General features: G+C 39.8%; 5 protein-coding genes across 16 annotated transcripts in view; 2 read left to right on the top strand and 3 right to left on the bottom strand.

Annotated features, from left to right (window-relative positions):
* The window catches only part of LOC125234276 (tyrosine-protein kinase CSK), a 67,926-nt gene extending 56,918 nt beyond the window's left edge, over positions 1–11,008 (top strand). For all 8 annotated transcript variants that reach the window (XM_048140493.1, XM_048140496.1, XM_048140498.1 and 5 more), the window contains 7 exons: positions 563–695; positions 1,230–1,395; positions 1,616–1,777; positions 2,947–3,163; positions 3,488–3,574; positions 7,822–8,043; positions 8,975–11,008. In XM_048140493.1, coding sequence (XP_047996450.1) covers positions 563–695; positions 1,230–1,395; positions 1,616–1,777; positions 2,947–3,163; positions 3,488–3,574; positions 7,822–8,043; positions 8,975–8,977 — 990 coding nt within the window. In that variant the 3' untranslated portion in view covers positions 8,978–11,008. The remainder of the gene's footprint in view (positions 1–562; positions 696–1,229; positions 1,396–1,615; positions 1,778–2,946; positions 3,164–3,487; positions 3,575–7,821; positions 8,044–8,974) is intronic.
* On the bottom strand, positions 10,914–14,163 carry LOC125234279. Its single transcript, XM_048140502.1, has 4 exons — positions 13,892–14,163; positions 12,346–12,514; positions 11,792–11,903; positions 10,914–11,658 (listed from the first exon to the last, which is right to left on the bottom strand). Exons 1-4 carry the CDS (start codon positions 13,953–13,955, stop codon positions 11,326–11,328), a joined length of 678 nt encoding a protein of 225 aa, XP_047996459.1. The 5' UTR covers positions 13,956–14,163; the 3' UTR covers positions 10,914–11,325.
* Positions 14,164–14,312: 149 nt separating this feature from the next.
* On the bottom strand, positions 14,313–17,419 carry LOC125234278 (DET1 homolog). The gene is made up of 5 exons (XM_048140501.1): positions 16,998–17,419; positions 16,797–16,922; positions 16,520–16,722; positions 15,506–16,408; positions 14,313–14,926 (listed from the first exon to the last, which is right to left on the bottom strand). The coding sequence occupies exons 1-5, from the start codon at positions 17,313–17,315 to the stop codon at positions 14,734–14,736; spliced, it is 1,743 nt and encodes a 580-aa protein (XP_047996458.1). The 5' UTR covers positions 17,316–17,419; the 3' UTR covers positions 14,313–14,733.
* Positions 17,420–18,554: 1,135 nt separating this feature from the next.
* Positions 18,555–23,630, top strand: LOC125234271 (cyclin-dependent kinase 7). Its single transcript, XM_048140489.1, has 7 exons — positions 18,555–18,747; positions 18,894–19,062; positions 19,351–19,485; positions 20,067–20,232; positions 20,482–20,659; positions 21,826–21,998; positions 22,911–23,630. The coding sequence occupies exons 1-7, from the start codon at positions 18,694–18,696 to the stop codon at positions 23,050–23,052; spliced, it is 1,017 nt and encodes a 338-aa protein (XP_047996446.1). The 5' UTR covers positions 18,555–18,693; the 3' UTR covers positions 23,053–23,630.
* LOC125234269 (tubulin polyglutamylase TTLL13-like) overlaps positions 23,596–26,263 on the bottom strand; it is a 37,828-nt gene continuing 35,160 nt past the window's right edge. For 3 of the 5 annotated variants that reach the window (XR_007177959.1, XM_048140484.1, XM_048140481.1), the window contains 2 exons: positions 26,003–26,078; positions 23,596–23,917 (listed from right to left, as the gene is read on the bottom strand). Coding sequence is in view for 2 of the 5 variants with exons in the window: in XM_048140484.1 (XP_047996441.1) it covers positions 23,867–23,917; positions 26,003–26,078 (127 nt within the window). In the remaining 3 variants the exon portion in view is untranslated. Of the gene's footprint in view, positions 23,918–26,002; positions 26,079–26,263 lie in introns of those variants that run through there. The other 2 variants (XR_007177960.1, XR_007177961.1) reach the window with 2 other exon arrangements.

Raw genomic sequence — 26,263 nt, forward strand, 5'->3', positions numbered from 1 at the left:
TTGTATATTTACATATGTATGCGGATTGCCGAATTGCTGCAATAAATGGCATTTAGGATGAAATCGTCAGTCTGTTGAGATCCTTCTAAAATATGTTGAGGGTGTCCCACTGCACCTCCCAGTCAATAAAAAGCTTTTTCTCAAACATGCAATGAAATATTGTCTTTACGTTCATTAAAATGGGCTGGGAAGTATCGCTTTTTAGGCGCAACAACTCGAGAGGACTGTAAAGGGATTTCATATTATTTTTTAGGCCTAGGCCTGCAAAGTAACTTTTTTTTATAAAATATTGTCCTTTAGAGCACTTTTTTTTATTTCATTGTATGTTTGAGAAAAGCATTATACAAGTATACATGCCTCGGCGTGAAAACGGATTCCCGGCCTCGTATCCCTATCCGTCCTCGCTCGCACGCTCGCTCGGCCGTATATACCCACTTGGCCGGAAATCCTCATTTTCCCGGCCTCTGATGTAATGTACTATTCCTGATAGTGTAGCACTAACTTTCATGCGAAGGACAACACAAGAATAAGTAGGAGTATTAATGTAACATTGTTTCTGCAGCAACCTCCGCCATACCCGCCGACGCCGCCGGTGCCGGCGCCGGCGCACTTCGCGCCCACGTACGCGCAGCAGCAGCCGCCACCACCACCACCTCCGCAGGACACCGTCGACGCTGCCAAGTTCCTTGACGCACGTAAGTATAGTATATATATATATATACTTTATTTAATAAGAAACAAACAGTCGCATATTATTCAGTTTCTGAAAAATTCCTTTATAAGGCACAGGGAATATATTCCCCTTATAATTTTGAACATCTAATTCGACGTCCTGTCAAGATCTGACAAGACAAAATAACAATTCAGTATCATACCAGTACGGTAATGTTTTCACTGCGCCCCCACACATCAATTCTCCTTAGATAACCAACTCCAACTCTCCTGCAGATACTAACTCCTTTGCGTAGGCCGATATCGATAGTCCACTATCATATTTTAATCATAGAGATATTATCATAGGTGTGTATGCTTCCCTTTTTCTCCAACGTGGAGAAAAAGGATGGCATGTTGCCTATGATCATATTTCTATGATAAACATATGATAGTGGACTATCGGTCGTAGACATCTGTTTGCGAGGCGGAAAATTGTTCATTATCTCTGCTACTGATTGTGATTGTACTTCGAAGTCTTCGAACTAAGTTTGTTTAACCTCTCTTAAAACATACAGGCTGGATAATCAACGAGCGCGACCTGGAGATCCGCGAGAACATCGGCAAGGGCGAGTTCGGAGACGTGATGCTCGGCATCCTCAACGGGAACCTCAAGGTCGCCGTCAAGATCCTCAAGGATCGCGAGGCCGCCAGCAAGTTCCGCGCTGAGGCCTCCGTCATGGCGTGAGTACTAGTTACATACTCTAGGCACGCGTGTGATAAGGTAGAAGGTTGGCAAGAAGACCTGACCCTCAAGGTCGCCGTCAAGATCCTCAAGAACCGCGAAACTATCTTGTCAAGTATTTCCTTATTAATTTTGTCTTTACAAAGACTTTATCTCGAGAAGCTCATGTTTGGAGGAGATTTGTTCGATAAGGCCATTCTAATTTCATTGTCGGCTCAGGTCCCTGAAGCACGAGAACCTGGTGCGGCTACTGGGGCTGGTGTTCAGCTCGGCGGGCACGTGCCTGGTGACGGAGCACTGCGCGCAGGGCTCGCTGCTCGACTACCTGCGCAGCCGCGGCCGCCACTACGTCACGCAGCGGGACCAGATCAACTTCGCCTAGTGAGTACATACATCCAAGCCCGCCCAAGGGCGCGGGCGTCTGGTTTATCTCACAAGCAACCTACCGCTTAGACAAGATCGCGAATACTTCGTCTAGTGAGTACACAAGGTCTAGATACTCCGTGCACCGCACGCGCGCGGGTGAAATTTATGATGAATTCTGCCGCACGTGTCCTTAAAATAAACTCAGTCGCTGCTTGAGGAAAGAACATTGTCATCCAAACTCCAGTACCTACATATTCATATCGATTTGCTACTCACTAATATCGATAGGATGTTGCCGTCCTTGTACTGAAATCAAAATGGAATCTACCAAGGCTGGGAACCGGTTTATTTTTTACTGGTTAAAACCGGTTTATTTCGATTTTACTCCGAACTTTTTAAAGAACGCGAACGTTATGAGAACTTTATTGTAACCGAAATAAGCCAGTTTTTTGTTTGGTTAGAACAGTATTACCTATCATGCTGCGGAATAAACCGGTTAATTTTGTTCGAAACCGGTTAATCGAACGAAACCTTTATGAAAGAGTTCTCATAAAAACCGGTTTAAAAATAGCGGTTTTACGAGTGAAAACGAAATTTAAAGGTTTGTCCGCAAGTACATGATAACGGTTTGAAAATTTAACCGGTATCCGAGCCCCGGAATCTACCCTGTGAATGTGGGGGCAGTATCGTTATCTGCCTTAAAAGTTGTGATAGTTTTAACCATGGATATATAACAAAGGTTTTTTCACCACACCAACTGATAAAGGCTTACTTTGCTATTCGAAAACAGATAGCAAACTTGCATTTTATCCACAAGAGTGCAAAGTAATTTCATACAAATTTTAACTTGATGTCTTTAGCTGGCTGGTAGAATTTACCTACAAATGATGATTTTGAATCATAAATATTGAATAGATTGATGGATTTGATTTAGTTTGATGTTTTATAGTCAGTATTTTGTTCGTGTTGGTGTGGTGAAAAATTTTGTGTTTCACTCGGTGATAAAGTTTGTTTAACCTTCGTGCCTTGAAACCCTCGCAACGATCAAGATTCCACTTCTTGAACCACTCGCTACGCTCGCGGTTCAATATTGGAATCTTTCGCTTGCTCGGGTATCAATATTGGCCCGTGCGGTTAAACAACAACTTTGCCCCCTTGTAAAACAAATAACTATTGTGTTACAGCGACACGTGCTGCGGCATGGAGTACCTGGAGCGGCAGCGCGTGGTGCACCGCGACCTGGCGGCGCGCAACGTGCTGATCAGCGCGGAGGGCGCGGCCAAGGTGGCGGACTTCGGGCTCGCGCGCACCGACCACGCGCCCGACGACCCCGCCGACCAGCTGCGTCTGCAGGCCAAGCTGCCCATCAAGTGGACCGCGCCCGAGGCGCTCAAGTACAACGTAGGTTATACTGTGCTCATTCCTCGAACTGCTATAATAGCCGGAACGTTACCATCGCGAGAGGCCGTGAAGCTCACGCCTAGTTTTAAAATCGGGTGCGAAAGAGGCACAATCTTCCGACAAGATTTCTCATACCGAGAACTATAGCTGCCGCCTTGTTAGTCATGAGCTCATGAGTGTCATTAATCTTTATGTACAAACACAGATGTTTGAGCGCCTGAAGACTGCTGAATATGGAGGTTTGTTTGAAGAAATTACATTAGATAAGTGGTGATAAATGGCACATTGACATGGTCTAACTAATCTTGTGATTGGTTGTTTCAGAAATTTTCAAATAAGTCTGACATGTGGAGTTTCGGCATTCTGCTTTGGGAGATCTATTCATTTGGAAGGGTGCCATATCCTAGAATTGTAAGTATATCATTTTATCGTGTTTTAGAAAGCTTTTTGTCTATGTAAAATGGAATGGATGAACACGAACGAGTAGAGTGACCTCACATATTTAGTATTAACTTATTGCCGCGGCTGCGCCCGCGGCCTAAAAGTAATCTTATTCAAATATTGAACTCCCATTTCACCCTCTTAGGATGTGAATTTTGAAAAATCTTTTCTTAGTGTTTCTCTACACCTTATAAGGAACCTACGTGCCAAATTTGGAATCTCTAGGTTCAGCGGTTTCGGTTGTGCGATGATATTTCAGTCAGTCAGTTTGTTCTTTTATATGTCGCAGCATGACGGCTGCGGATGTTGGAATGTCAAGATATAGTCTATGGAAATAGTCTATGCTTGAGTGTGTTTGACTGCGATACAGTGTCTGTTATTTATATGACCCGAACAGCTGTTAAATGGGTAGTTCCTGGCTGGTTAAGATGACCACTGTCATTAAGACAGCCGTGTTGAGTTGGATCCTGAGAGGAACAGTCAGTCAGATTTGAATTGGAAAGTATCGCAGTCAACTGCACTGCATTCTTTAAAATATTTTTGGTATATTTCTTTATTGAGGCTTTATTCAAGCCTCCAACATCAGAAGTGGGATGTTATTGTGGGATGTCTTCGTGAGTTTCCCGTTGGTGGTTAGCCAATGAAGCGCATTGCGGGTTACGCAATGTGGGCTGTGTGCCGTGAGTTTCCCGTTGGTGGTTAGCCAATGAAGCGCATTGCGGGTTACGCAATGTGGGCTGTGTGCCGTGAGTTTCCCGTTGGCGGTTAGCCAATGAAGCGCATTGCGGGTTACGCAATGTGGGCTGTGTGCCGTGAGTTTCCCGTTGGTGGTTAGCCAATGAAACGCATTGCGGGTTACGCAATGTGGGCTGTGTGCCGTGTGTTTTTCATTGGTCGTTTTGGCCAATGATGCAGATTGCGGGTTACGCAATTAGGGCATTGTTTCATTTTCATTAGTCATTTAAAAATGGTTATTGCGAACTTGTTTTGGCTTTTGCACGTATGATTATGGTCAGGATAACCGAGTGGATGTGTACTCCTGTACCTAAAGTGTTTACTTGTGCGGTCCTGATCGTATTCTCCACACGCGGACGTGTGGAAGGTCGGAATGGCCGTGTCGCAGCATGACGGCTGCGGATGTTGGAATGTCAAGATATAGTCTATGGAAATAGTCTATGCTTGAGTGTGTTTGACTGCGATACAGTGTCTGTTATTTATATGACCCGAACAGCTGTTAAATGGATTAGTTCCTGGCTGGTTAAGATGACCACTGTCATTAAGACAGCCGTGTTGAGTTGGATCCTGAGAGGAACAGTCAGTCAGATTTGAATTGGAAAGTATCGCAGTCAACTGCACTGCATTCTTTAAAATATTTTTGGTATATTTCTTTATTGAGGCTTTATTCAAGCCTCCAACATCAGAAGTGGGATGTTATTGTGGGATGTCTTCGTGAGTTTCCCGTTGGTGGTTAGCCAATGAAGCGCATTGCGGGTTACGCAATGTGGGCTGTGTGCCGTGAGTTTCCCGTTGGTGGTTAGCCAATGAAGCGCATTGCGGGTTACGCAATGTGGGCTGTGTGCCGTGAGTTTCCCGTTGGTGGTTAGCCAATGAAGCGCATTGCGGGTTACGCAATGTGGGCTGTGTGCCGTGAGTTTCCCGTTGGTGGTTAGCCAATGAAGCGCATTGCGGGTTACGCAATGTGGGCTGTGTGCCGTGTGTTTTTCATTGGTCGTTTTGGCCAATGATGCAGATTGCGGGTTACGCAATTAGGGCATTGTTTCATTTTCATTAGTCATTTAAAAATGGTTATTGCGAACTTGTTTTGGCTTTTGCACGTATGATTATGGTCAGGATAACCGAGTGGATGTGTACTCCTGTACCTAAAGTGTTTACTTGTGCGGTCCTGATCGTATTCTCCACACGCGGACGTGTGGAAGGTCGGAATGGCCGTGTCGCAGCATGACGGCTGCGGATGTTGGAATGTCAAGATATAGTCTATGGAAATAGTCTATGCTTGAGTGTGTTTGACTGCGATACAGTGTCTGTTATTTATATGACCCGAACAGCTGTTAAATGGATTAGTTCCTGGCTGGTTAAGATGACCACTGTCATTAAGACAGCCGTGTTGAGTTGGATCCTGAGAGGAACAGTCAGTCAGATTTGAATTGGAAAGTATCGCAGTCAACTGCACTGCATCCTTTAAAATATTTTTGGTATATTTCTTTATTGAGGCTTTATTCAAGCCTCCAACATATATATCTACTAGTATGAAAATGACTTCACATACTATAAATTAAATATCAACAAGTTTAAAACACAACATTTTTCTTTTCATCGTGGATAAATTTGGCGACCGTGACCGAACAAGAAATTCACTATATCGGAGAAGGGAGGAGCACATCATACGGCGAACATCACATCGCGCTCGACGAACCATATAAACGATCTCGATTAAGCCGGATACTCACTAGCGAGCTGTAACTGTAACCGTTGCATGACCTGTTACCAAAAAACATAGTGTGTACGTGGTTCGCAAACCTCCTGTGAGCGGTACACGTTGCTGCTCGCAGCGAGCCGATGTTTACAACGTACTCATTTCCGAACCTGTAACGTTACAGGTAACCGTTATTGTAACCAAAACCATAGTGTGTACATGGTTCGCGAACCTCCTGCGAGCGGTGCGCGTTGCTGCTCGCAGCGAACCAATGTTTACAACGTACTCATTTCAGAACCTGTAACATTGCATGTAACCGTAACCGTTACTGTAACCAAAAACAGTGTGTACGTGGTTCACGAGCCTGCAACGAACGCAACACGAGCGGCTCACAGCGAGCCGATAATTGTCGGTTTTTGCCGCGAATCAAAGGGCGCTCGCAGTGCGCTCGTGGACGTCGAGAAGAGAGGTAACAATCCGCTGCGAACGTCAAACTTTTCATCATGAGTGAATGGTCAGAGGAGAAATTTTATAGCTTCTATTGATAGACTCCTACAGGGAGAAATGGAGAATAGTGTCCTGTAGACTCCTAAATTTATTAAATATTCGAAATCGGTTGCACTCGTTCGAGTGATTTTTAGGGTTCCGTACCAAAAAGGTACAACAGGAACCCTTATGGTGCGACTCTGTCCGTCTGTCTGTCCGTCTGTCACATTGTTAAATATCTCGAGAACTACCTATGCTATCGATATGAAATTTGGAGTAGTTATAAACATTGTGAACCTCTACAAGTTGAAAGATTTTTTTTTTTAATTAATTAATATAAATGATAGAAAATGGCCGATAGATGTCGCTGTACGTTGAACGCTCATTTCCTACATCGCGTTTTTCCTGATATAATGAGGTCGGTTCAGGAGCGTCCTTGCGACATGTCGTAAGTCGTAAACTATTGAAGTCGAATAGTCTTGATTTTATTTGGACGTTGTCTAACAATAAAATTGTATATTAAAATATTACTTGTTATGTGGGAAATTGAGTCTTGAGGGATTTAGTCAAATCTGTAGAGTTCTATGAATAACATTTTGATGATTCAACTATTGAAAGTTTGTACGGAACCCTCGGTGAGCGAGTCCGACTCGCACTTGACCGGTTTTTTTTATAATGGTTACAATTTTTTTTATTTTTCATTATTTACAGTAGATCACTTCTTTTCCGGTACATTCTCTGAATCCACCTTCTTCGTGGCCGATAGGTATCATAAAGTAATGCATCTATAAATATAAATATACATATATGCTGCACAAGCGAGAGACACCTTCGTCCGACATTGTGGAGTTACAATCCAAAAATGCAGATACATCCGGCTCGTCATTAATTTTACAGTGATGTTGCCTTCTCGTACACACTAGAACCTGGTTACTGTATCTTTTTGGTTACAGTTACTGCTCACAAATGAGTACGCTCCAGGAAATGGATCCGGCGACGTCACGAGCCTGAACTGTAACACGCGTACACACTAGACCTCATTACTGTATCTGTTCGGTTACAGTTACGGCTCGCTAAATGAGTACGCTCGGGGTACTGGATCCGGCGACGTCGCGAGCCCGAACTGTAACATGCGTACACACTAGAACCTCGTTACAGTATCTGTTCGGTAACAGTTACAGCTCGCTAGTGAGTACCCGGCTTTATTAGACGCTCACCGCACCGCGCTCTAGTCGTATTGATCCGTGGCGTATGCCGTATTGAGGACGTTTGTATGTATTGATCTGTGTGGTGGCAGCCGCTGGCGGAGGTGGTGCGGCACGTGGAGCGCGGGTACCGCATGGAGGCGCCGGAGGGCTGCCCGGCGGGGCCCTACGACGTCATGCGCGCCGCCTGGCACGCCGACCCCGCGCAGCGCCCCGCCTTCCAGCACACGCGCCGCACGCTCGCCGCCATACGAGACCAGGCCGAGCCCGCCGACCCCGCGCCGCACCCGCACCCGCACCCGCACCCGCATCCGGTCAGTATTCATATCCTATATAACTTGTATTCAAATCTTTTCCATTGTACTCTAGCTCTACTAGGACCCTGCACCGACCTAATCTTTCGGTTTAGCCCATGATTGACCGGTAGAGAATGTCATCTGGCATTAAGTCCCCCGTTTGTACTTTTTTGTATTGTGCGATAAAGTTTAATAGTTATTATAGCGAGGAAAGTACAACGCAAAAAACGCGTTTATCATTGCTTCCAGTATTTCCAGAGGTGGTAAAACATCGTCATCACTAGATTCACTCACTTTTATAAATTTTAAAGCAGAAAAAATTACTATATTCAAGGTCAAATTACTTTATCCACTAGTGGATAAAATGCGTTTTTACCCGCTGGTATTAAAGGACAAAACACGTGTTTCCGAGCTAGTGAGAGGAAAATAAATAAATAAATACGGTACTTTATACACTAAACGGACAGCTTCGTTCCGCTGTACGAAACCAGCTCATCCGAGTTCAAGGAAGATACAGATGTAGTACGAAAAGAGTTTTCTTCGTATTTTTCCGGAAACGTTCGTATATGTCATGCAAGTTCAGTCGTCAATGTCAGTACATCTTGTACTGAGACTGACTTAAATAGCGTGACATATTCGTACGTTTCCGTAACGATACGAAGACGAATCTTTTTGCCCTACGTCAGTAGCGCAGAACGGTTGATTTAGAGCCGGTTGCACCAAGCCGTCTGTCACCGTTAAAGCGTTCGTTAAATTTTATTGTATGGGAAGTTCCATTAACCTCTGCTGCGTGACGATGATGTGACTGTCGAATGTGGTTGGTGCAACTGGCCTTTAGTGATTGAATTCGTGTCACGATCGAATGTGATAATACTCATTATGTTACGCCTCACTCAAAAACCCTCCATGAAGTATATCTACATACTGACAGTTAATTGTTTGTCCACAGTGAGCAGCGTGGAGGGCCGTGGGCGCTAGTAAAGATATAACTTAGACTGTACATCCATTCTCACACAGGATTAGGTAAAGTGCTGTGAAGTTGCAAATTGTATTTTAAATATAACCTATAGTTAAGTACTAAATTATTTTGATATTATGTTTAAAGACACTTCCTCATGAAGTATTTCTAATCTAGTTTAAGTAGCGTGTAAAATTGGTGTGTTATAGAGGGAAAATTGACCGAGTTTAGTATTATGTGTACTATTGTTTTTTATCCTTGTTTGAGGCCTAAATGCGTAACGAATTATTACGGTAATATTCCACCCATATGGACCGCGTTCGGTTGTTTGTCGGTACTATGCTACTGTCTAGTCAAATAAAGTTTGTAATAGTGTTTGTATCATAATTATAATTTCCACAGTAAACCGATAAGACGACTGATAACGTTAAAGCGAGAAACTGCTGCACTTCAACTATACACCTTGCTATATGCGCAGAAATGCAGAAGTTTATGTATTTTTCGGAACATTTAATAGCTACAAAATGATTAATTCTTATAATATTGAATGTACCCAGTGATGAGTGTAGATCCATTAGTTTAGTTTTTCTGATGATTTTACACGATTAGCTAATTTGGTAAAGTGCAGTCTCGAGTGAGAACACACTTGCGAACGCTGCAGAACTATATGCATTTTAGAAAATGTGCGTTAGTGATTAATTATAATGTAATGCATTGGTTTGCACTGTCTAGTAGCTAAGATAATGCTTTAGTCATAAAGCGAAAAGTTGCAGCGGCCAACTTTCAGGTTGTGCTATTATAAAATTGATAGTATATGTACACAAAAGGTTGATTTTGCGATGTATAAGATAAATGTAATAGAGTTATATTGATTATGAAATAAATAAAACGGTGTATTGTCCACGATTTTGAATCTCATGTAGAGTGCTGTCAGTTTATATGTAAATGGATAGTTTGTGATATGTTTTATGTAATAATGTCTAAACTGGTGCATGTTTCTAACGAATCCTCCCGAACGCCAGTTTTAATGTTTGCAGTGGCCATATTATAATATGTATGAATGTGATTAGATTGGAACTTATTCGATGTATTTCCATTTTGGATTCGTTTCCGCGGCTGCGTTCTAAAAGCTCACAGTATGTTCATGTCTATTTAATGTTTAAATTATAACAGACAAATAAATGCTAAGGCGAAAACGTGGTGAAAAATAATGCCGGCGTAAGTTGGGCTGTCGCGACATCATAAGGTTCGATCACTCGATGACTAGATTGTCAAGCGTTTTGAGTTACCACGACGCATAATGGTGGCCTAATAAGACAGTTAGGCAGTTCAGAGCTATTTTTTTCACCACTTTATTATATTCGTCTTAATATTCTTTAATAAAAATACCTATTCTGTTCCTAAAATAAAAATGCAATTATTTTCAAAGTACATGTTGACTGCATAGCCACTCTGGGGCGTGACTCGCCGCACAACTGCATCACAATATCGCATTTAGCTGCACCCGCACTGATATAACATACGTCTATGTTGCACCATTTATGCCTGGAAAGCGATGCATTTATTTATGTTTTCTCAACAAACCGAAAGCATGAAAAACTGCAGCTCTATTTAAACTTTCATTATGCAATACTAGTTTTAAGTGTTAAATTGTTTATTACGATTTATTATTTATGACGCCTTTTTAAATTGAGGAACGGTCGGCAGAAGAGTTTTTTTCTACCAAAGTATATTCTATGTATTTTGAAAGAAAACGTGAACTATGTTCCCGCTAGCTAGAGTCTTCCTTTATCGGTAATTATTATAATTTCTCGTACAAGTGCACTAGTCTAAAGGGTTATTTCGTTGTAAGCCTAAGGACTGCCGTGGTGTTCGTGTTGTATATTGTTTCATTACCTATGTGAACATAGAGAAAACAAATCTCAAGTTGTTTTTATTACTGTACTTTTATTTTCACTGTAAATACATGTAATGTTAAGGGATAAAGTATATGTATAATAACAGAATATAAATTCACTCAACATCCTCTGTCGTTTTAATGTCCTATCTATTAATTACCATACCTATGTACTAACAACTGCAAAAGCGCATGGCGAATTTATCAATGAATTCATTCATAATTTCTACATCCACTTTTGCAGCTGGTAGTACCTGCGCCAAAATGATCTGCCTTTTGAAGTGTTATCATCGGATATCTTTCACGTACTGTACGGTAAGCAGTAAACTGACCCCCTGTATGGACATTACATTGCAGGGGGGTCAACTTTATCTACAGGTGACTGTACCTCACCGTGATTGCCCCATCGGCAGATTATTTTGACTCATAATCGCGTCGCGTCGACTCAAATTGCCTTATCAGATGTACAGCGCGTATTTATACAATTTTCACAGAACTTATCCTGTGTTACACCGTCGGAGCTGAACCGAACTTTTCCTTTTCTATGACACGAGCATGTGACTTCTATGGTGTCCTTGGGGTCTATGGACATTTCGTTGTTAGGAGTCTGTACAGGTTCAGTATTGACGGGCCTGCAGGTGCACGCTCGGCAGCAGGTGTCGCAAGACCTGGCGGAGTCTGCCTGGGTCTCGGCAGATTGCCGTGGGTACCGCAAGGGATGTGGCGGTTGGCTGAAGTAGAGCAAGTCTGTTGACGATGTCGGTTTATCATTGTGGAACTGTAAAAAATAATACATACTTGTACGTTACGAAAACATGGCGAGTCAGTTCTAATATCATAATAATATAATAGAATATCAAATGACTTTGAAGAAAATTATTTATTAGGTAAGTATAAAATTAGCTACTAACGTGCAGCTGATATTTTGATAAATCTTCGTTTAGCGCATTATTCTGGAAGAAGCTGTTGCTTGCTGGTGTAATGTCCCGGTAATTCGGAGAAAACGGCTGAGGCGCTGGAAAACTATTATACCATTTTAATTGGTTGTAATAGTAGTCTTAACATATAGTGAGTGACCTTATAGGGTTAGGCTAACTTTACAAAAGTTTAAAATACTACAAATTTCATCAGGGTACTACAGCTTTGCAAGAAAGAGTAGAAATGGAATTAATTTTTTTCATCATAGCAACACTTTTCTCATACAAGTGTGTGACTCAATAGTTGCCACATGCAAAACGATTTACATAGACGGTGGCGCCACTATTATTTTGCACTCTTTTTTGCCGGGCTGTAGCGACGTGCATAGTCCTGTATCGTCCGTATCATTGGCCTCGTCGTAAACGAAAGTCCACATCTTTATTAGAAGGCACCCTGGAGTGCGATTTATTAATCTACTCAAATCTTTCGCGCCTACTCTTTTCAAATACTAGATATCGCTAGTGTAGATGTAATTCCAAATACTTACAGATTAGGAATAGTGCGTATGAACCAAGCTGGAACTACGCCCCACTGGTTAGAGAAGCAGGTGTTCCGTGAGACGGGAATGAAATACAGCTGTAGGTTCCCATCGGGCAACGTCACCGAAGTAACGTCCCCCTCGCCTACTATTTGCGAGCGAGGGAAAACAGGTGGCGCTGAAATCGCATGATAATGTAAGCTAGGAACATACTACGCGGACGTCCGTCGTAAATCGACCGCGACCGCGACCGATCAGTGTGCACGGTCACCAAAACATCCAGCGAGCCAGATTTCGATCGGACGTCCAGGATGCGCTCAAGGTCACGTCCACGTCCGTCGACCGATAGTTTGCACGGTTTAAGCTAGGAACACACTACGCGGACGTCCGTCGTAAATCGACCGCGGACGGGAATCTGGACAACGGAAATACTTAATACACATAACCGTGCAAACTATCGGTCGACGGACGCGGACGTGGCCTTGAGCGCACGGACGTCCGATCGAAATCTGGCTCTCTGGATGTTTTGTTCCGTGCACACTGATAGGTCGCGGTCGCGGTCGTTTTACGACGGACGTCCGCGTAGTATGTTCCTAACTTTACTCTATAGCATGGACTATCTATAGACACGCGGTAGCGTGTCAAGCCAAGTTCAACAATTATAATACCGGGACAGACAAAAAAGCGTACCCCTGAAATGTATGGGCCTTTTAGGCTTAAAACTAGATGGTGCTGTCTCGCAGCCTGGAAGTGGCCAACATCATATTTCTCCCAAATATTTTTGCTAGTTTTTATTTTTTATAAGAACAAATGACATGTTTCTTTATTTTAATTTGATATGACGTCAATACACATTTCGAAAAAAAAATAACGAAATTTGTATGCATCATCAGTGTAGTTGTGATAGTATTTAATAGTTGGAGTTAGAAATTGAGGTACAACTCCTAGTATGAAGATTGTAAATTCTATATAAATCATCTTTACTCTATAGGATTCTTTGGTTTGTATATGGGATGGGTATAACAGTGCGCCTCCGTAGCGTCTATCGCCACTTGTAGGACTTTTGTTTAAAGATAAACTATTAATATGTTCAGGCAGGCAAGAATGGTCGCGCGATAAATGACAAAACATCTGGCCGTCCCTATCGCACTTACCTACTATTAGTAAGTGCGATAGGGACGGCCTAATATTTTATCATTTATCGCGCGACCATGCTTATCTGCATGGACTCTTAAGGCTCAATGGCCTCGCTATAATATCACACTTCCAGTTTGATGAAATCTAAATCATATGAAATTGCAAAAGTTCCAGTTTTGTTCAATTTTCATATAAAATATAATAGGATCAAATTTCAGTGTCAAATTTTGAATTGTATCTGCTTATAGGCCATCATACCCTGGAAATGAAAACTGCTAAATATAAGAAGGTTATTTTGGTGAGTGTGACGTGCGTTAGTGTGTGTAAATGGGGTAATTTGACAGATACTGAATTTTTACCCATCGTGACGGGCTCTTAAACTATTACATACTATCAGTTTCTAATAACAGGTGCTTACTTGGTATGTAAGGGAAGGTGGCCTCGTTATTCGGACAAACGTTATACGGTGAATAGTATTGCATCTTGATATCTAGTGCACCGGTTTGCTCATCGTAAGGGGTGTGTTTGAGGACTGATTATTTTCGGAGTTTTGTTCCCATTTTTAAAATGTTTTGATTGTTGACATATCTAGGCCGATATGTTTTCTGACAATGTCGCAATGTGTCACAGTTCAGTTTCATGACATACATTATTATTATAAAAAGAGGCTAAGGTTAACAATATCGAAGGTTTTAACACTTTGAAAAAGTTTTTAGTATGTACTTTGGGTGATCCAAATATTCCAAATGTGGTCAGTTCCATTTGTACCGTAACTGTACTGAATAATCTAGCATTTATAGTTATACATTTTAAAATATAATAAACTAAATTGAATAAAATAAAATAACTCATTCTTAAATATTATATTTCCAGTATATAACAATTTTCATCAACATTTTTGTGATTATTTCTTTATCACTTCTATGTTAAAGCTATTTTATCTACAAATTCTATTGTAGTAAAAACTACATGAGTTAGTGTCCTTTGAATAGTTCCTATTTCTCTATGAAAATCATACAAAAATAAGCCCTTTTGAAAATACTCCTTAAATGGACTATCCTCACATTGTCTCAAAGAACTATAAATCACGATAGGCCTTTGCCAGCCCACCAACCACAAATAAAAATGTCCACAAACATTTCTGGCGCATCAATGAACTGGCCCACATAGTTAAGTGTCCATCTTTTAGAAGTCAATGCAGCCACGAGTGAACTAGCGGAAACCGGCCAGTCGCGCAAGCTTGTGCGCACACATCGGCCGTCAGCTGATCACCGCGTTCCTGATGTGGAAGTTGACGATGTACTCGGCGTTGGTGCGCTGCACGGATATCGCGAACGGGTCGGTGGGGTGGAAGGTGAAGGCCACGAGTCGCCGCGCCGAGGCCGGCACTGACTGCCCGAGCACGCCCGCGTAGATCTTGAACTTGAGCAGGCCGGAGTCGCGGGCGTAGAATCTGTGACGAAATTTAAATGACACATCAGTAAGTCAATGTAGTTCTTGCTAAATAATTAAACGTAACTGACGTGTTTAAGGCTCAAGTTGCCTGAACCCTAAAAATGAAAACCTCCCACTTCAGGTTAGATATCAACTAGGTAGTACAGTCACCGGCATAAATAAGTGATGATTTCTGTTACTTGTCGCTTTTAATCATTTGACTATTTCGTTTGACATTTTTCAAACAAGACGTTAATGTGACAAAAGGTATAGAAATCATCACATATCGTCACTACTTTGAAAAAATCTCGTATCTCACGCTGCTCCTCAAAGTTAAAACGCAGTAAGTCTACATATATGCATTCCATACATACTTACTACAATTTACTTTTCATTGACTGACAAAGATACTAGTTTTTTTTTTCAAAGTATATTGATATTTATGCCAGTGACTGTACTTGTAACCAGACAAATGATAGGTATAATTTAATGAATTTATTGTTTGCCAATTTGGCAGACTATTAAATAAAAATAACATGTTTAGTAAAGGACTTTTTTTTGAGAAGACATATTATAGTTAAGATGATTTAATTGTTACCTGATGGGATATTCTCCATAAGCTTTAGGCCTTTCCATAACAGACACCCATTTGTCATCATAACTGAATAATCCTAAATCCAGATAAGGAGATCCACTATAAGACTGTGCACTTATAGGCAGTTGAGCTAGAATCCTTTTTGTAGCTTCTGTCCGCCCCCCGTAGATGGCTCTCACTATGGTTTGCTTGAACCTCTGCTGCGTCAGTCTGGCATACAAGTTGTTGGAAGGAGAACAAGTGAACTGTGAATCTGCACACAGCCTGGCATTTCTAAAGCAGTCACAATAGTTTTCAAACAATTGCAAAAGCCCTTCTGATGTGTTTTCAAACACTTCCAGTATTTTACTTTGACTGATATTGTATATGACAAAAAAGGATGATTGGCTATTTGGTTCAGCCACCCTCAGTGTGACTACCTCCTCGCTGGCATATTTAATAAATAAATGGTCTTCATCCAATAGCTGCATCTTCCACATCCTTAAGCTTTTAAACATGTCAAAGTATTTATAAAACTTTCTTAGTTCCAGGGGGTCTTTAGTTTCATCACTGATGGACTTTGCTCTTTTAAAGAGAAATACAAGAAGCCTGTGTTTTAGGCTATTTATCGTCTCTTCATGGAAAGGTCTCTCATTAGCTGGTGGTGCAAACACAGAGTTCACAAGGAATGGATCATCATCATAACAAAACCTGCCAATCTTCCTGATTTCTATCAGCATTCCATCTACAATTTGGAACAGGTGTATGGTCTGGTGCTGTACTGACAACACTGCCAAAACTTCTTTATACAAGTATATGCCTTGATTGTGTGATAAATAGATTTTGTCTATTCTAAAGTGTTTTGTGTCACACAACTTTCCATGGTGTAAATCTACTAAATGAAGAGAGTAGTCCTCTAAAGCAGACCTGTAAACATAAAATAATACAGTTGTTACTTTCTGAAAGTTAGCATACTTAATTTTTTTCTAAATACTAGTACTTCAAGTTTTATTTTAGTTTCAATTATTTATTAATTACCTTATAGTTGGTGTTACTGCTTCATTGTTACTATGTATGTGATAGAAGTGAGGTCTCAAGTCATCAGGGATATGTGCGGCTGAGCCAATGATCACATAGCGGCCATCTTCTGTGAACAGGCTGCACTCTCTGTTCAGTTGTTGCTCCATTGGCGGGTGGTTTGGTAGCACTCTTTGTACACACACATTCACTGTGAATTTGGGCTGTGAAGGTACAAATATTAATAATAATTTGTCTTTGTAAATAAAATGAAGTGTTTGGTTATAGCAATCCCTACCTTAAAGAACCTATAGAATATGTGTGTCCTTATTCTGTAATGGACATCAGCATCAGCATTTAACAAATCCAGAGGATACCCAGCAACCAAGTCTCCGGCAGCAGCTGCTCCCCGATACTCATATATCTGCAATATTTTATGTTTTTATCAAAACAAACCAAGACAGTATATTAATAGGTAATTAAGTAAGTTTCAACTTACTTCTAGAGACATCTGATCAGCAGAAAATGCGATGAAATGTTTCCCGTCTGGACTAAATTTTCTTAGGAAGCACGGTGGCTTTTCAACATTGACTATTGTCAAATTTGGGAAAACATTTTGATAGTATTCACGCACAACATGGAAATGAGCGCCCGGTCGCCGGGAACCGTAAATTTCTCTATCCATGAGTCGCACAACAATGTTTTGTGGTTTTATTTTCCTTGGCACAATTTTTTCAGTGCAGATAAAATCTTCCTCTTTGAGAGTACCAGGCGGAATATCTTCATAGTATACATGATTACAGCTGGTAGAAGCCATTATGCTTCTATAAACGGCGAATTATCATTTACAATTTATATCTAGAAGCTGCCGACACCGCGCCTTGCAACTTACTTGCAACAATACACATTTGATTTGATACACATGCATACACATACAATACAATTTACGTTGATAGAATCAAAATGTCAAACTGACAGATTGATGTCATTTGGTGTTCAGATACCATAACACTATTATAATCTTAAATACTAAAAAAAATAAGCTTCAGTGCCATACTAGTGAAAACTAAAAGTTTAAAAATTACTTTGATTTGAAAGTAAAGTTGTAGTACACTTACGAGAATACCACAGAGATGAATATTTAATTTCTAAATAAAAGGATGACAATTAGCTATAGGTAAGGTATTTGAACGCATTAAGGGTGCGCGCCCACGGGCGACAAAGTTGCTCGGCGACTTACGTATTTGTATGAGAAATGAAAGTTGTCTCGCATCGTGAGCGCACTTTCATACTAGCCCATGCTCGCGACAAAAAAGTCGCCCGTGGGCGCACCCTCTAAAAGCTATTTGAGCCATTGAATAATCCATCGGCACTCACAACATTTTAAGGCTTTTTCCTATTATTTGAAAACCGGTTTTTACTTTGGACATCCCTCAAGGCATGGAGAATAGAGGTAAGGAGGAAAATCTGTCAAAGTAGAACAGTCGCAAAAATGACCGGCTGAGGCTTATTAATTGCAGTTACAAATCTCTCCGCTAGGACCGCATGTCTCGCTCAATACTCAGCGACGTGACATGACATTAGACGTTCTTTTCTGTAGATTGATTTCGTCGGACTGAGAAAGTCAATACAAGACGTTGTCCCGTGGTAGTGCGCTGGGCTGGCTCCGTATGCGGATGTTCTCGGGTTCGATCCTGACAGCGATCTTTTTGTTATTTGATTTTTTTTAGTATTTTAATTTTCTCAATACTGAACAAAATATTTTTGGATATTAAAAAAAATAAAATAATTCAGGAAAAAATATCTGTAGAAAAAATAAAAAAAAGCTCTCATCAGGATTTGAACCCGAGACCTATTGCTCCGTAGGCGGGGTCACTAGTCACTACCGAGAAGGCTAAGATATTGTCAAACCCTTGTGTACCTGCGATTACAGCGCCGCCTATCTTTTCTATTATATAATGCACTTCTGATACTTAAATCTTTCGCTCCTTACCTCTATTCTTCATGCCTCAAGGAAAGAAAAAAAAAACATAAATTGTCAAATTTTGAATTTGCTATCGTTTTGAGGCGAGAAAAGGCCAACGCACCCAGTGATGAATGGTGTATTTTGCAGTTTTTGTTTAGTCTAGTTACAAGCATAATGAGAATGAGATAACCGCTATTTACTTATAATAATCTACAATTTTGTAGTCACAATGGAAGAGCCTACCTTACGATATGAAAAAATTGACTTCCTTGGAGAAGGCCAAGTAAGTATTACTGAAATTTGTAATACATATTTACTAACCTAATTATTTAAATTAAATACATATTTTAAAGATCGTATAAATATGAACATACAAACACCAAAATGAATTGATAACCTCAATAGTTTGTTTTTATTTTTGTATTTTAGTTTGCAACAGTCTACAAAGCAAGAGATGTGAAAACAGACAAAATAGTGGCTGTAAAGAAAATTAAAATAGGCTCTCGTTTGGAGGCTCAGGATGGCATAAACAGGACTGCTCTCAGAGAAATAAAGCTGTTGCAGGAGCTACAGCATGTCAACTTGATTGGACTATTAGGTATTTGACCAGATTTTATTCTTGTGTTAGTTTCTATGGTTTGTTCTTACTATATATTTGCAATGTTAAGTCAAATTTCATAATTTTAAACCATGTTTCAACCAGCTATTCCTGGAACCTTAATGTTCAGAGAAAAGGCTTCTTAGCCCCCCGAAACAGCAAATAAAATGTTAGTTCCTTGTTTAGTACTAATAAAGGTGTGTGGCATTTATATCAGCCAATAATCTTATAGCTGATAAAGAATTTTCATATAAATTATGTATTTTTAGTAATATTTTTACTTCACAGATGTATTCGGACAAAAATCAAATGTATCTTTAGTGTTTGACTTTATGGACACTGACTTAGAGATAATAGTTAAGGACAGCAACATTGTGCTCACTCCAGCTAATGTGAAGGCTTACATGATCATGACATTGAGTGGTAAGTAGCTTTGAAATTTATTATAATCCATTTGGTACCACTAACCTTCTAAGATTAGCTGGAAGAGATCCCTTAAAGGGATAAGCTTGCCTTTGTACATAACCATTATAATTATTAACTGTACTTGTAATTTGTTCTGTGCAATAAAGTGTTTACTACTACTACTACTAATACTAACCTTTCCATGAATTGGTTGACTACAAAACTACACATCGGAGCTTTTACAATTTGGACATGTTAAAAAACTGTAACTATCACTTATACAACACATTGAAACCAGGCTCCTAACTTTTAAACAAAATAGTTAATGGAAACATGTTGAAGAGTTTGACTCATTGACAAAACAAATGTGCTAACTTACAAGATTTGATTGCAGATAAATCTTTTGTGTTAAGAATAATTTATAGGCATTGAATTATATCAACACATCCACTACATTACAATTCTGCAAAGTATGGCTAATTTTGAGTTACACTTATTACTTGAACTGCTCTCTAGGAAGGGCTTAGTCATATACAAATAATTTCCATACAGTGTTTTTCTCAGGCTATTATTTACTAAAAAAATATTTGTATTTTAAGGTTTAGAGTATCTGCATCAGAATTGGATACTACACAGAGATTTGAAACCAAACAATTTGTTGATAAATCGGGAAGGAATACTTAAAATTGGTGACTTTGGTCTTGCCAAGGCTTTTGGGTCTCCCACCAGAATAAATACACATCAAGTGGTGACCAGATGGTACAGGTAAGGGTGATATATGTACCTGAATTATTTATGTGTTTAAAGTAAAATGTATTTAAAACGGTTGGCATGAAATAAAAGGCTTATTCAATTATGTATAGTTTAAGTTTAATGATGTAATTAACTGAAGATTTGTCACTTGAATTTGCTATACATTGTGGGCCCTGTAACAAAAGCAAAAAATTGACCCACCGGGTATTTGTTGCAAAAGTAAATGTATTATATTATTATGTGTGAATTTTTACTTTCAAGGTCACCAGAGCTCTTATTTGGGGCGCGGCAGTATGGCACAGGTGTGGACATGTGGGCCATTGGTTGCATTTTAGCTGAGCTTCTGCTGAGGGTACCTTTCTTGCCAGGAGAGTCAGATTTGGATCAGCTGACACGCATATTCCAAGTATTTGGCACACCCAATGAGGAGAATTGGCCGGTTTGTAAATTTATTATGATCTCTTTATTAGATATATCATAAAATGGATAAAATCCATAGTGAATTTTGGTAATCAAATTCCCCAGAAGATTTATTCTCCTTCTCTGTTAACCCTTAAATGCATGAATCTTACTTTTAACGTTTTCTGGTTTTCTGACTCTGGGAAAAAAAATAAAAAAAAATAATACCGATTTAAATAAAATTGGATACCATTTTATTAGGATAGGCGTCCGCTCCTTTTTTATACATAGGCTATAAAAAGATATTTAGTCCATCACTTTCATCAAAATAGACCAGTTCATTTTAGATTCCATTAATCCGCTCAAATAGTTGGCGGGTGTTGCATCTGCGTGTGTCCCATGATATTAGGGCAACATCCACCTAGTTTTAATCTTAACATTTCATTAAAAAAGTGTCGAAACGGCCTCTACGTGTTGGCTTCGGCCCCGAATATTCGTATTCCCAAAGTCCATATTCGGAATACCATTGTTCCGTGATGGGAAAACATACAAATAATACTTACCGATTTTAATACTAAATCAGTGTTAGAAGTTAAATAGGCCAAAACTTATTTATATAAATATATAATTATTGGTAAGTTTTATTTGTAAAGTTTGACTTTTATTAGAAAGGTAGACTATTTGTGAAACCCCCATGATACAATGTTTAAACATAAACTAATTAATTACTAACTCCGAAAAAATCTGCCTAAATCACATACTAAAAATTGCCATCATCCAGTTTTTTCGCACTTTTCCGCCATTTCATCTCTATCTTTAAATAATAAATAGTAAATCATAATATTATTTAATTTATTTAATTATTTATTAAATAATAATAAATACTGAATAATAATTAAGCTATAAATGTGATTTTGGATAGCTACATATTGAGCCACAGGCCATCAAATATATGATGCATATATACATCACCATGCATTTAAGGGTTAATCTTCAAAGCTCTCTCACTGAAGAACTGTAAGATACAAGGCATAAAATACCTATCAAACTGGAGAGTATGGGGAATTTGAAGCACACAACCACCAGATTGGGAAACAGCAAGCAGTCTATACTTTGTTAGTTTTGCGCGCATGACCGACGATCGCATGCGTATTCACGGCCTAAGGCCTATTACTATACTATAGTGTATAATAAAAATATCTCCAGGGTATGAAGGGGCTTCCAGACTACGTGCAATTCAAGCCGTTCCCACCGCAGCCGCTGCGGCACATCTTCAGCGCGGCGGCCGACGACCTCATACAACTGCTCGAGAGCCTGCTCGTGCTGTTTCCGCCGAAACGCTGCGACTGCACGCAGGCGCTGCAGATGCCGTACTTCAGGTGAGCCCACGGGTTAGGTTAGGTGTTACTGGTGTTAGGTATGAAGATAAACAAAGACTTGTAACAGGGACCCACCCAGTATTCACTTCGAGGGTTTTGAAAGGGGAACTTCTAGATAAGGATTTGCATACCAAAGATGCTGCTCGCTTAAAGCCTTTTCATTTGGAATATTAATAACAAAACTACCGTGAGACACTGACATTCATTTTAATTTTTTCAACGCTTTATGACGCAGGGTGAGTGGATACCCTTTCCTTAAGGGGTTACATTAGATCGGACCCGTCTTCAAATCTGTTAGTTTAAAAATATGCATTTGGTCAAATGAAAATTCCACAAGTGAAACATAATAATAAGATTGAGTTTGTGATCTTGTTGATATTTAAACTAATAAATTTTAATTTCTAAAGTGACATATCGTCACTACTTTTAAAAAATCTCGTATCTCACGCTGCTTCTCAAAGTTAAAACGCAGTAAGTCTATATGCATTCCATACACACTTACTACAATTTTCTTTTCATTGACAGACGAAGATACAAGTTTTTTTAAAAGTAGTGACGATATAAGGAAAGTACCTATTTACTTTTGTAGTGTATTGAAATATGAGGGTACTTCAACAAAACCAGTCTGGATTTGTCAGGTACGCAATCACATGTGCTCTCCCGAATTTCGGCGATATTTCCGCGATATAATAACTTTTTTAACACTAGCAACCAAGAACCTGCCTGATGGGCACTCGTAAACTTTGTTTAGATGCCGGAGAACCCGCTTCTCGCCATACAAGCGGGCGGTTATAAGTTTCTGACGTGATGCGCCATTTTTTGTCTGGCAGTGAATGTGTCTCTCTCTACACATTAACCACCAGACATATAATTATCTATGAACCTATTTTACTATGTTATCTTATTTTCCAGCAACAAGCCAGCCCCAACAGTGGGCAACAAGCTCCCGATGCCCTCGAGTTTCTCAAAGATCGAGACAGAGAAGCCCACTCTCAAGAGGAAACTGCTCGACAGTATTGATGGAGGCTCCCTGCCCAAGAAACTTCTTTTCTGACCGACACCTTTTAGTACAATGACAGGGAGTGCAATCTATATCATTTAAAAGTGCAACTGCAGAGGTACGCATGTTTTCTTATGTGAATCCACTAAATTCGAAATGTAACTTTGACAAAGCGTCATAAATTACAGTTTGAGTTTAGAGATCTATTTAAAAGATTAGAATCCTCAGTTCACCTGGTAATACAGCTATTTTCTACATATCTTAGAGGACAGTCTAAGAAAATATGGAGCATCGATATAACTGTTCGTAGATCTTGCTTTTGCTCGAAGTGATGCGCGCCAATTCAGCACAGGTACAATTTTGTCTTAAAACTGCTAAGAACAATATATTTATTGAATAATAATAATAAACTTTCGATGTATTGTCTTGTGAAATGGGGATTATAAACTGAATATCAATGAAATGTATTTCCTGATAGTATTAAGTGATTTTAAGTTAAAGCGGGACTTTGTACAATCAGACCTTGTTTTAATATAATGCATTTGTTTCATACATATTAATTATACGTGATTAGGAGGAAAGTTGAAGAAAACTGCATTTTAAGTAAACAAAAGTAAATATATTTTGACAGAGTTTGCTTATTTTTTCATCACCAGAATTTTACAGAACGTAACGACTGGACAGTGTTCTTGAAGCTTAGACATCAAAAGTAGCATAAGCTTTACAGATTAAATAAAAAATACATTATAAAAAACTTAGCAAAATAGGAAAGCTCGATCTTTACAAATGACAAGTTACATCTTACAACTCGCTCAACGGAACCGAGCAAACGGAGAGGCCAACATAACGGGGCACTCGCAGATTAACATCAACTTGGGGCACAAACGTTTCTGTGAGAAATGATATCAGCGTTGCTTATCTGGAAAACCCAAAAACAAACGTAAATTCTGGGTGTACACAGAGCGAGGTACGAGCGTGCTATGTAGACGAGCCTCGGCTGAGCTAGTGCATGCGTTTTTCTCGATTAAGCAGGATGCCTCAGCCGAGGCATGTCTACATTGGACATTTGCCGCGCGAGGACATTGCCTCGTGGCGTGCCTCGCTCTGTGTAGACCTAAAGTAAAATCCATAATCCTACGGACCAAATTGACAAGTAAGTGTGAACGAATGTTGCCACAGTTTGGCCAGTGTCGTTCTTATCGATATTAAAATTATTATTACATCGTAGATTTAAGGTGCACCCAGACGGGACAATGAAATTGGCAATTTGATCGGCTAATCAATATACCATTTTTTCTGCGATTTCGACAGATCAAAAGGTCTGTAGACCGCTAATTAGAGATATTTTTTTTATTTCGAAGCAGCAATAATATTATTCGAAAATTATATAGATATTTATGATATACTTGCCATAGCGTGACAGATAATTTATTATTGTCGGACATGGTATTTTATTTTTTACCTACAGGCTCGGAAACCTTTTTATGTTTTAAAACTAGTGGGTAAAAATGCATGGTATCCATCCACTACCTCGAAGATACATAGAAGAAGCCAAAATGTGTACCTCTTATTTGAAACTAATATACTTATTCTTGATTTAAACTTGTCTGTTGTATGTACTTTACAATTTGTCGATATATTGTTATCGACATATACCCTTCCCTATTTTAATTTTGCTGTTCCTGGTATCATTTTACCTGTCAGTCATTTGTCAATTTAGTCCGTAGGATTATGAATTTTACTTTAGCTAATGATCAGTTGAACTTGCTCAAATTCGGTGGAATCGTAGTGTCTCTGTAACACGGAACAGTGGAAAATGCTGTCTGTGTGCTTTTAACCCTTTTCCAGACATAGTACAGTCACCAGCAATAACAACGCACAAAAAGAAGGCTACATATATCTGACGCACTCATATGGCTGTGCAAATAACATTTCGTTAAATAATTGTACAGCCTTATCTTTGTGCAATGTTATTGCCGGTGACTATGGGTACATCAACTTTTTCTTGCCTGTTATTGCCATGGTTACGGTCCCCTGAGTCACGCTGGTTTTATGCAAAATTATGCTACTTAAACTATGCAAACATGCATTTTTCTGGTGTTAAAAAGCCCTTTCCTTAATTTGCCACCTACAAACATGGACTGCATGCATGCTTGCATAATTTCAGTAGCATAATTTTGCATAAAACCAGCGTGACTCAGGAGAACTTAACCATGGCAATAACAGGCAAGAAGAAGTTGGTTCACCCCTATACACGCTAATAATATGTCATGTTTAAGGGTCTTATACGATTGGACTTTCAGAACAAGTTTTTCATAAAGTATTTTATGGAGGGTCAGTTGGAAGTGGAAGACCTAGACGAACTTTTCTTGACCAAATCGAGGAAATAGGTATTGCAAAAAGGCCAGGTCAGAAGTACTCGAAACCGACGAGCGTGTATGAGAAACGTTATGAAAGTGTGTGAAGCGAAAGTGGTTTGTCAGGGTCGTAGTAAATGGAAATCCGTGATCTCTGCCTACCCCTCTGGGAAACAGGCGTGATTGTATGTATGTATGTATTTTATGGAAAACTTGATGTGGCCTGGAAAATTGTTAAAAAACGTGATCAACGAAAAAGACTTCAAATGTCGCCAATTTGATAGCGCAGACCGCAAGTAATTAAAACTATATAAATTCATTGAAGTTTGACGTTTAAAATAACACAGCGTATTGTCACACCTCGGACACTGGCGGTCAAATATATGAAAGAGGCGCGTTCCTAGCACACAGTCTAAGCTCGTGTAGGTGAACGCGTACTATGCTTGTATGAGTGACATATGACAAGTCGACTGTTCGCGTTTTTGACAGGCGGTAACTGAGATAACCGAGAGGGGGTGGGCGGCACTTTCAGCGGGGAGCGGGGAGTGGCCATACTGTACGATAGTACTCTATATTAGACACCGTTCCTTTACGGCGATGTTGAAAGAATGACAGGTTAGAGGATAATGTGATAGGTAGGTACTTACGATAGTGGCAGTGTGATGCGACGACTTTACACGTCCCGCGCCGCCATCACGGCCAGACGGCAATTCACGACCAGTCCTAAGAAAATAAGCAGGATTACCTGTATTTTTTTCGCCAGAAATAGTTGTACTATCGAAAAAGCAATCGCTTAACGTCTAGGCATTTTGGTTAAATTGGATTTAAAACATCCTATCCGTTCGGACAAAAATTCTTCGGAACCCTATTGGCAGGTACCCTACCTACATGGTTATCGGCAGTATCGC

The sequence above is a fragment of the Leguminivora glycinivorella genome, chromosome 15 (assembly GCF_023078275.1).
Source record: "Leguminivora glycinivorella isolate SPB_JAAS2020 chromosome 15, LegGlyc_1.1, whole genome shotgun sequence".
Taxonomy (NCBI): domain Eukaryota; kingdom Metazoa; phylum Arthropoda; class Insecta; order Lepidoptera; family Tortricidae; genus Leguminivora; species Leguminivora glycinivorella.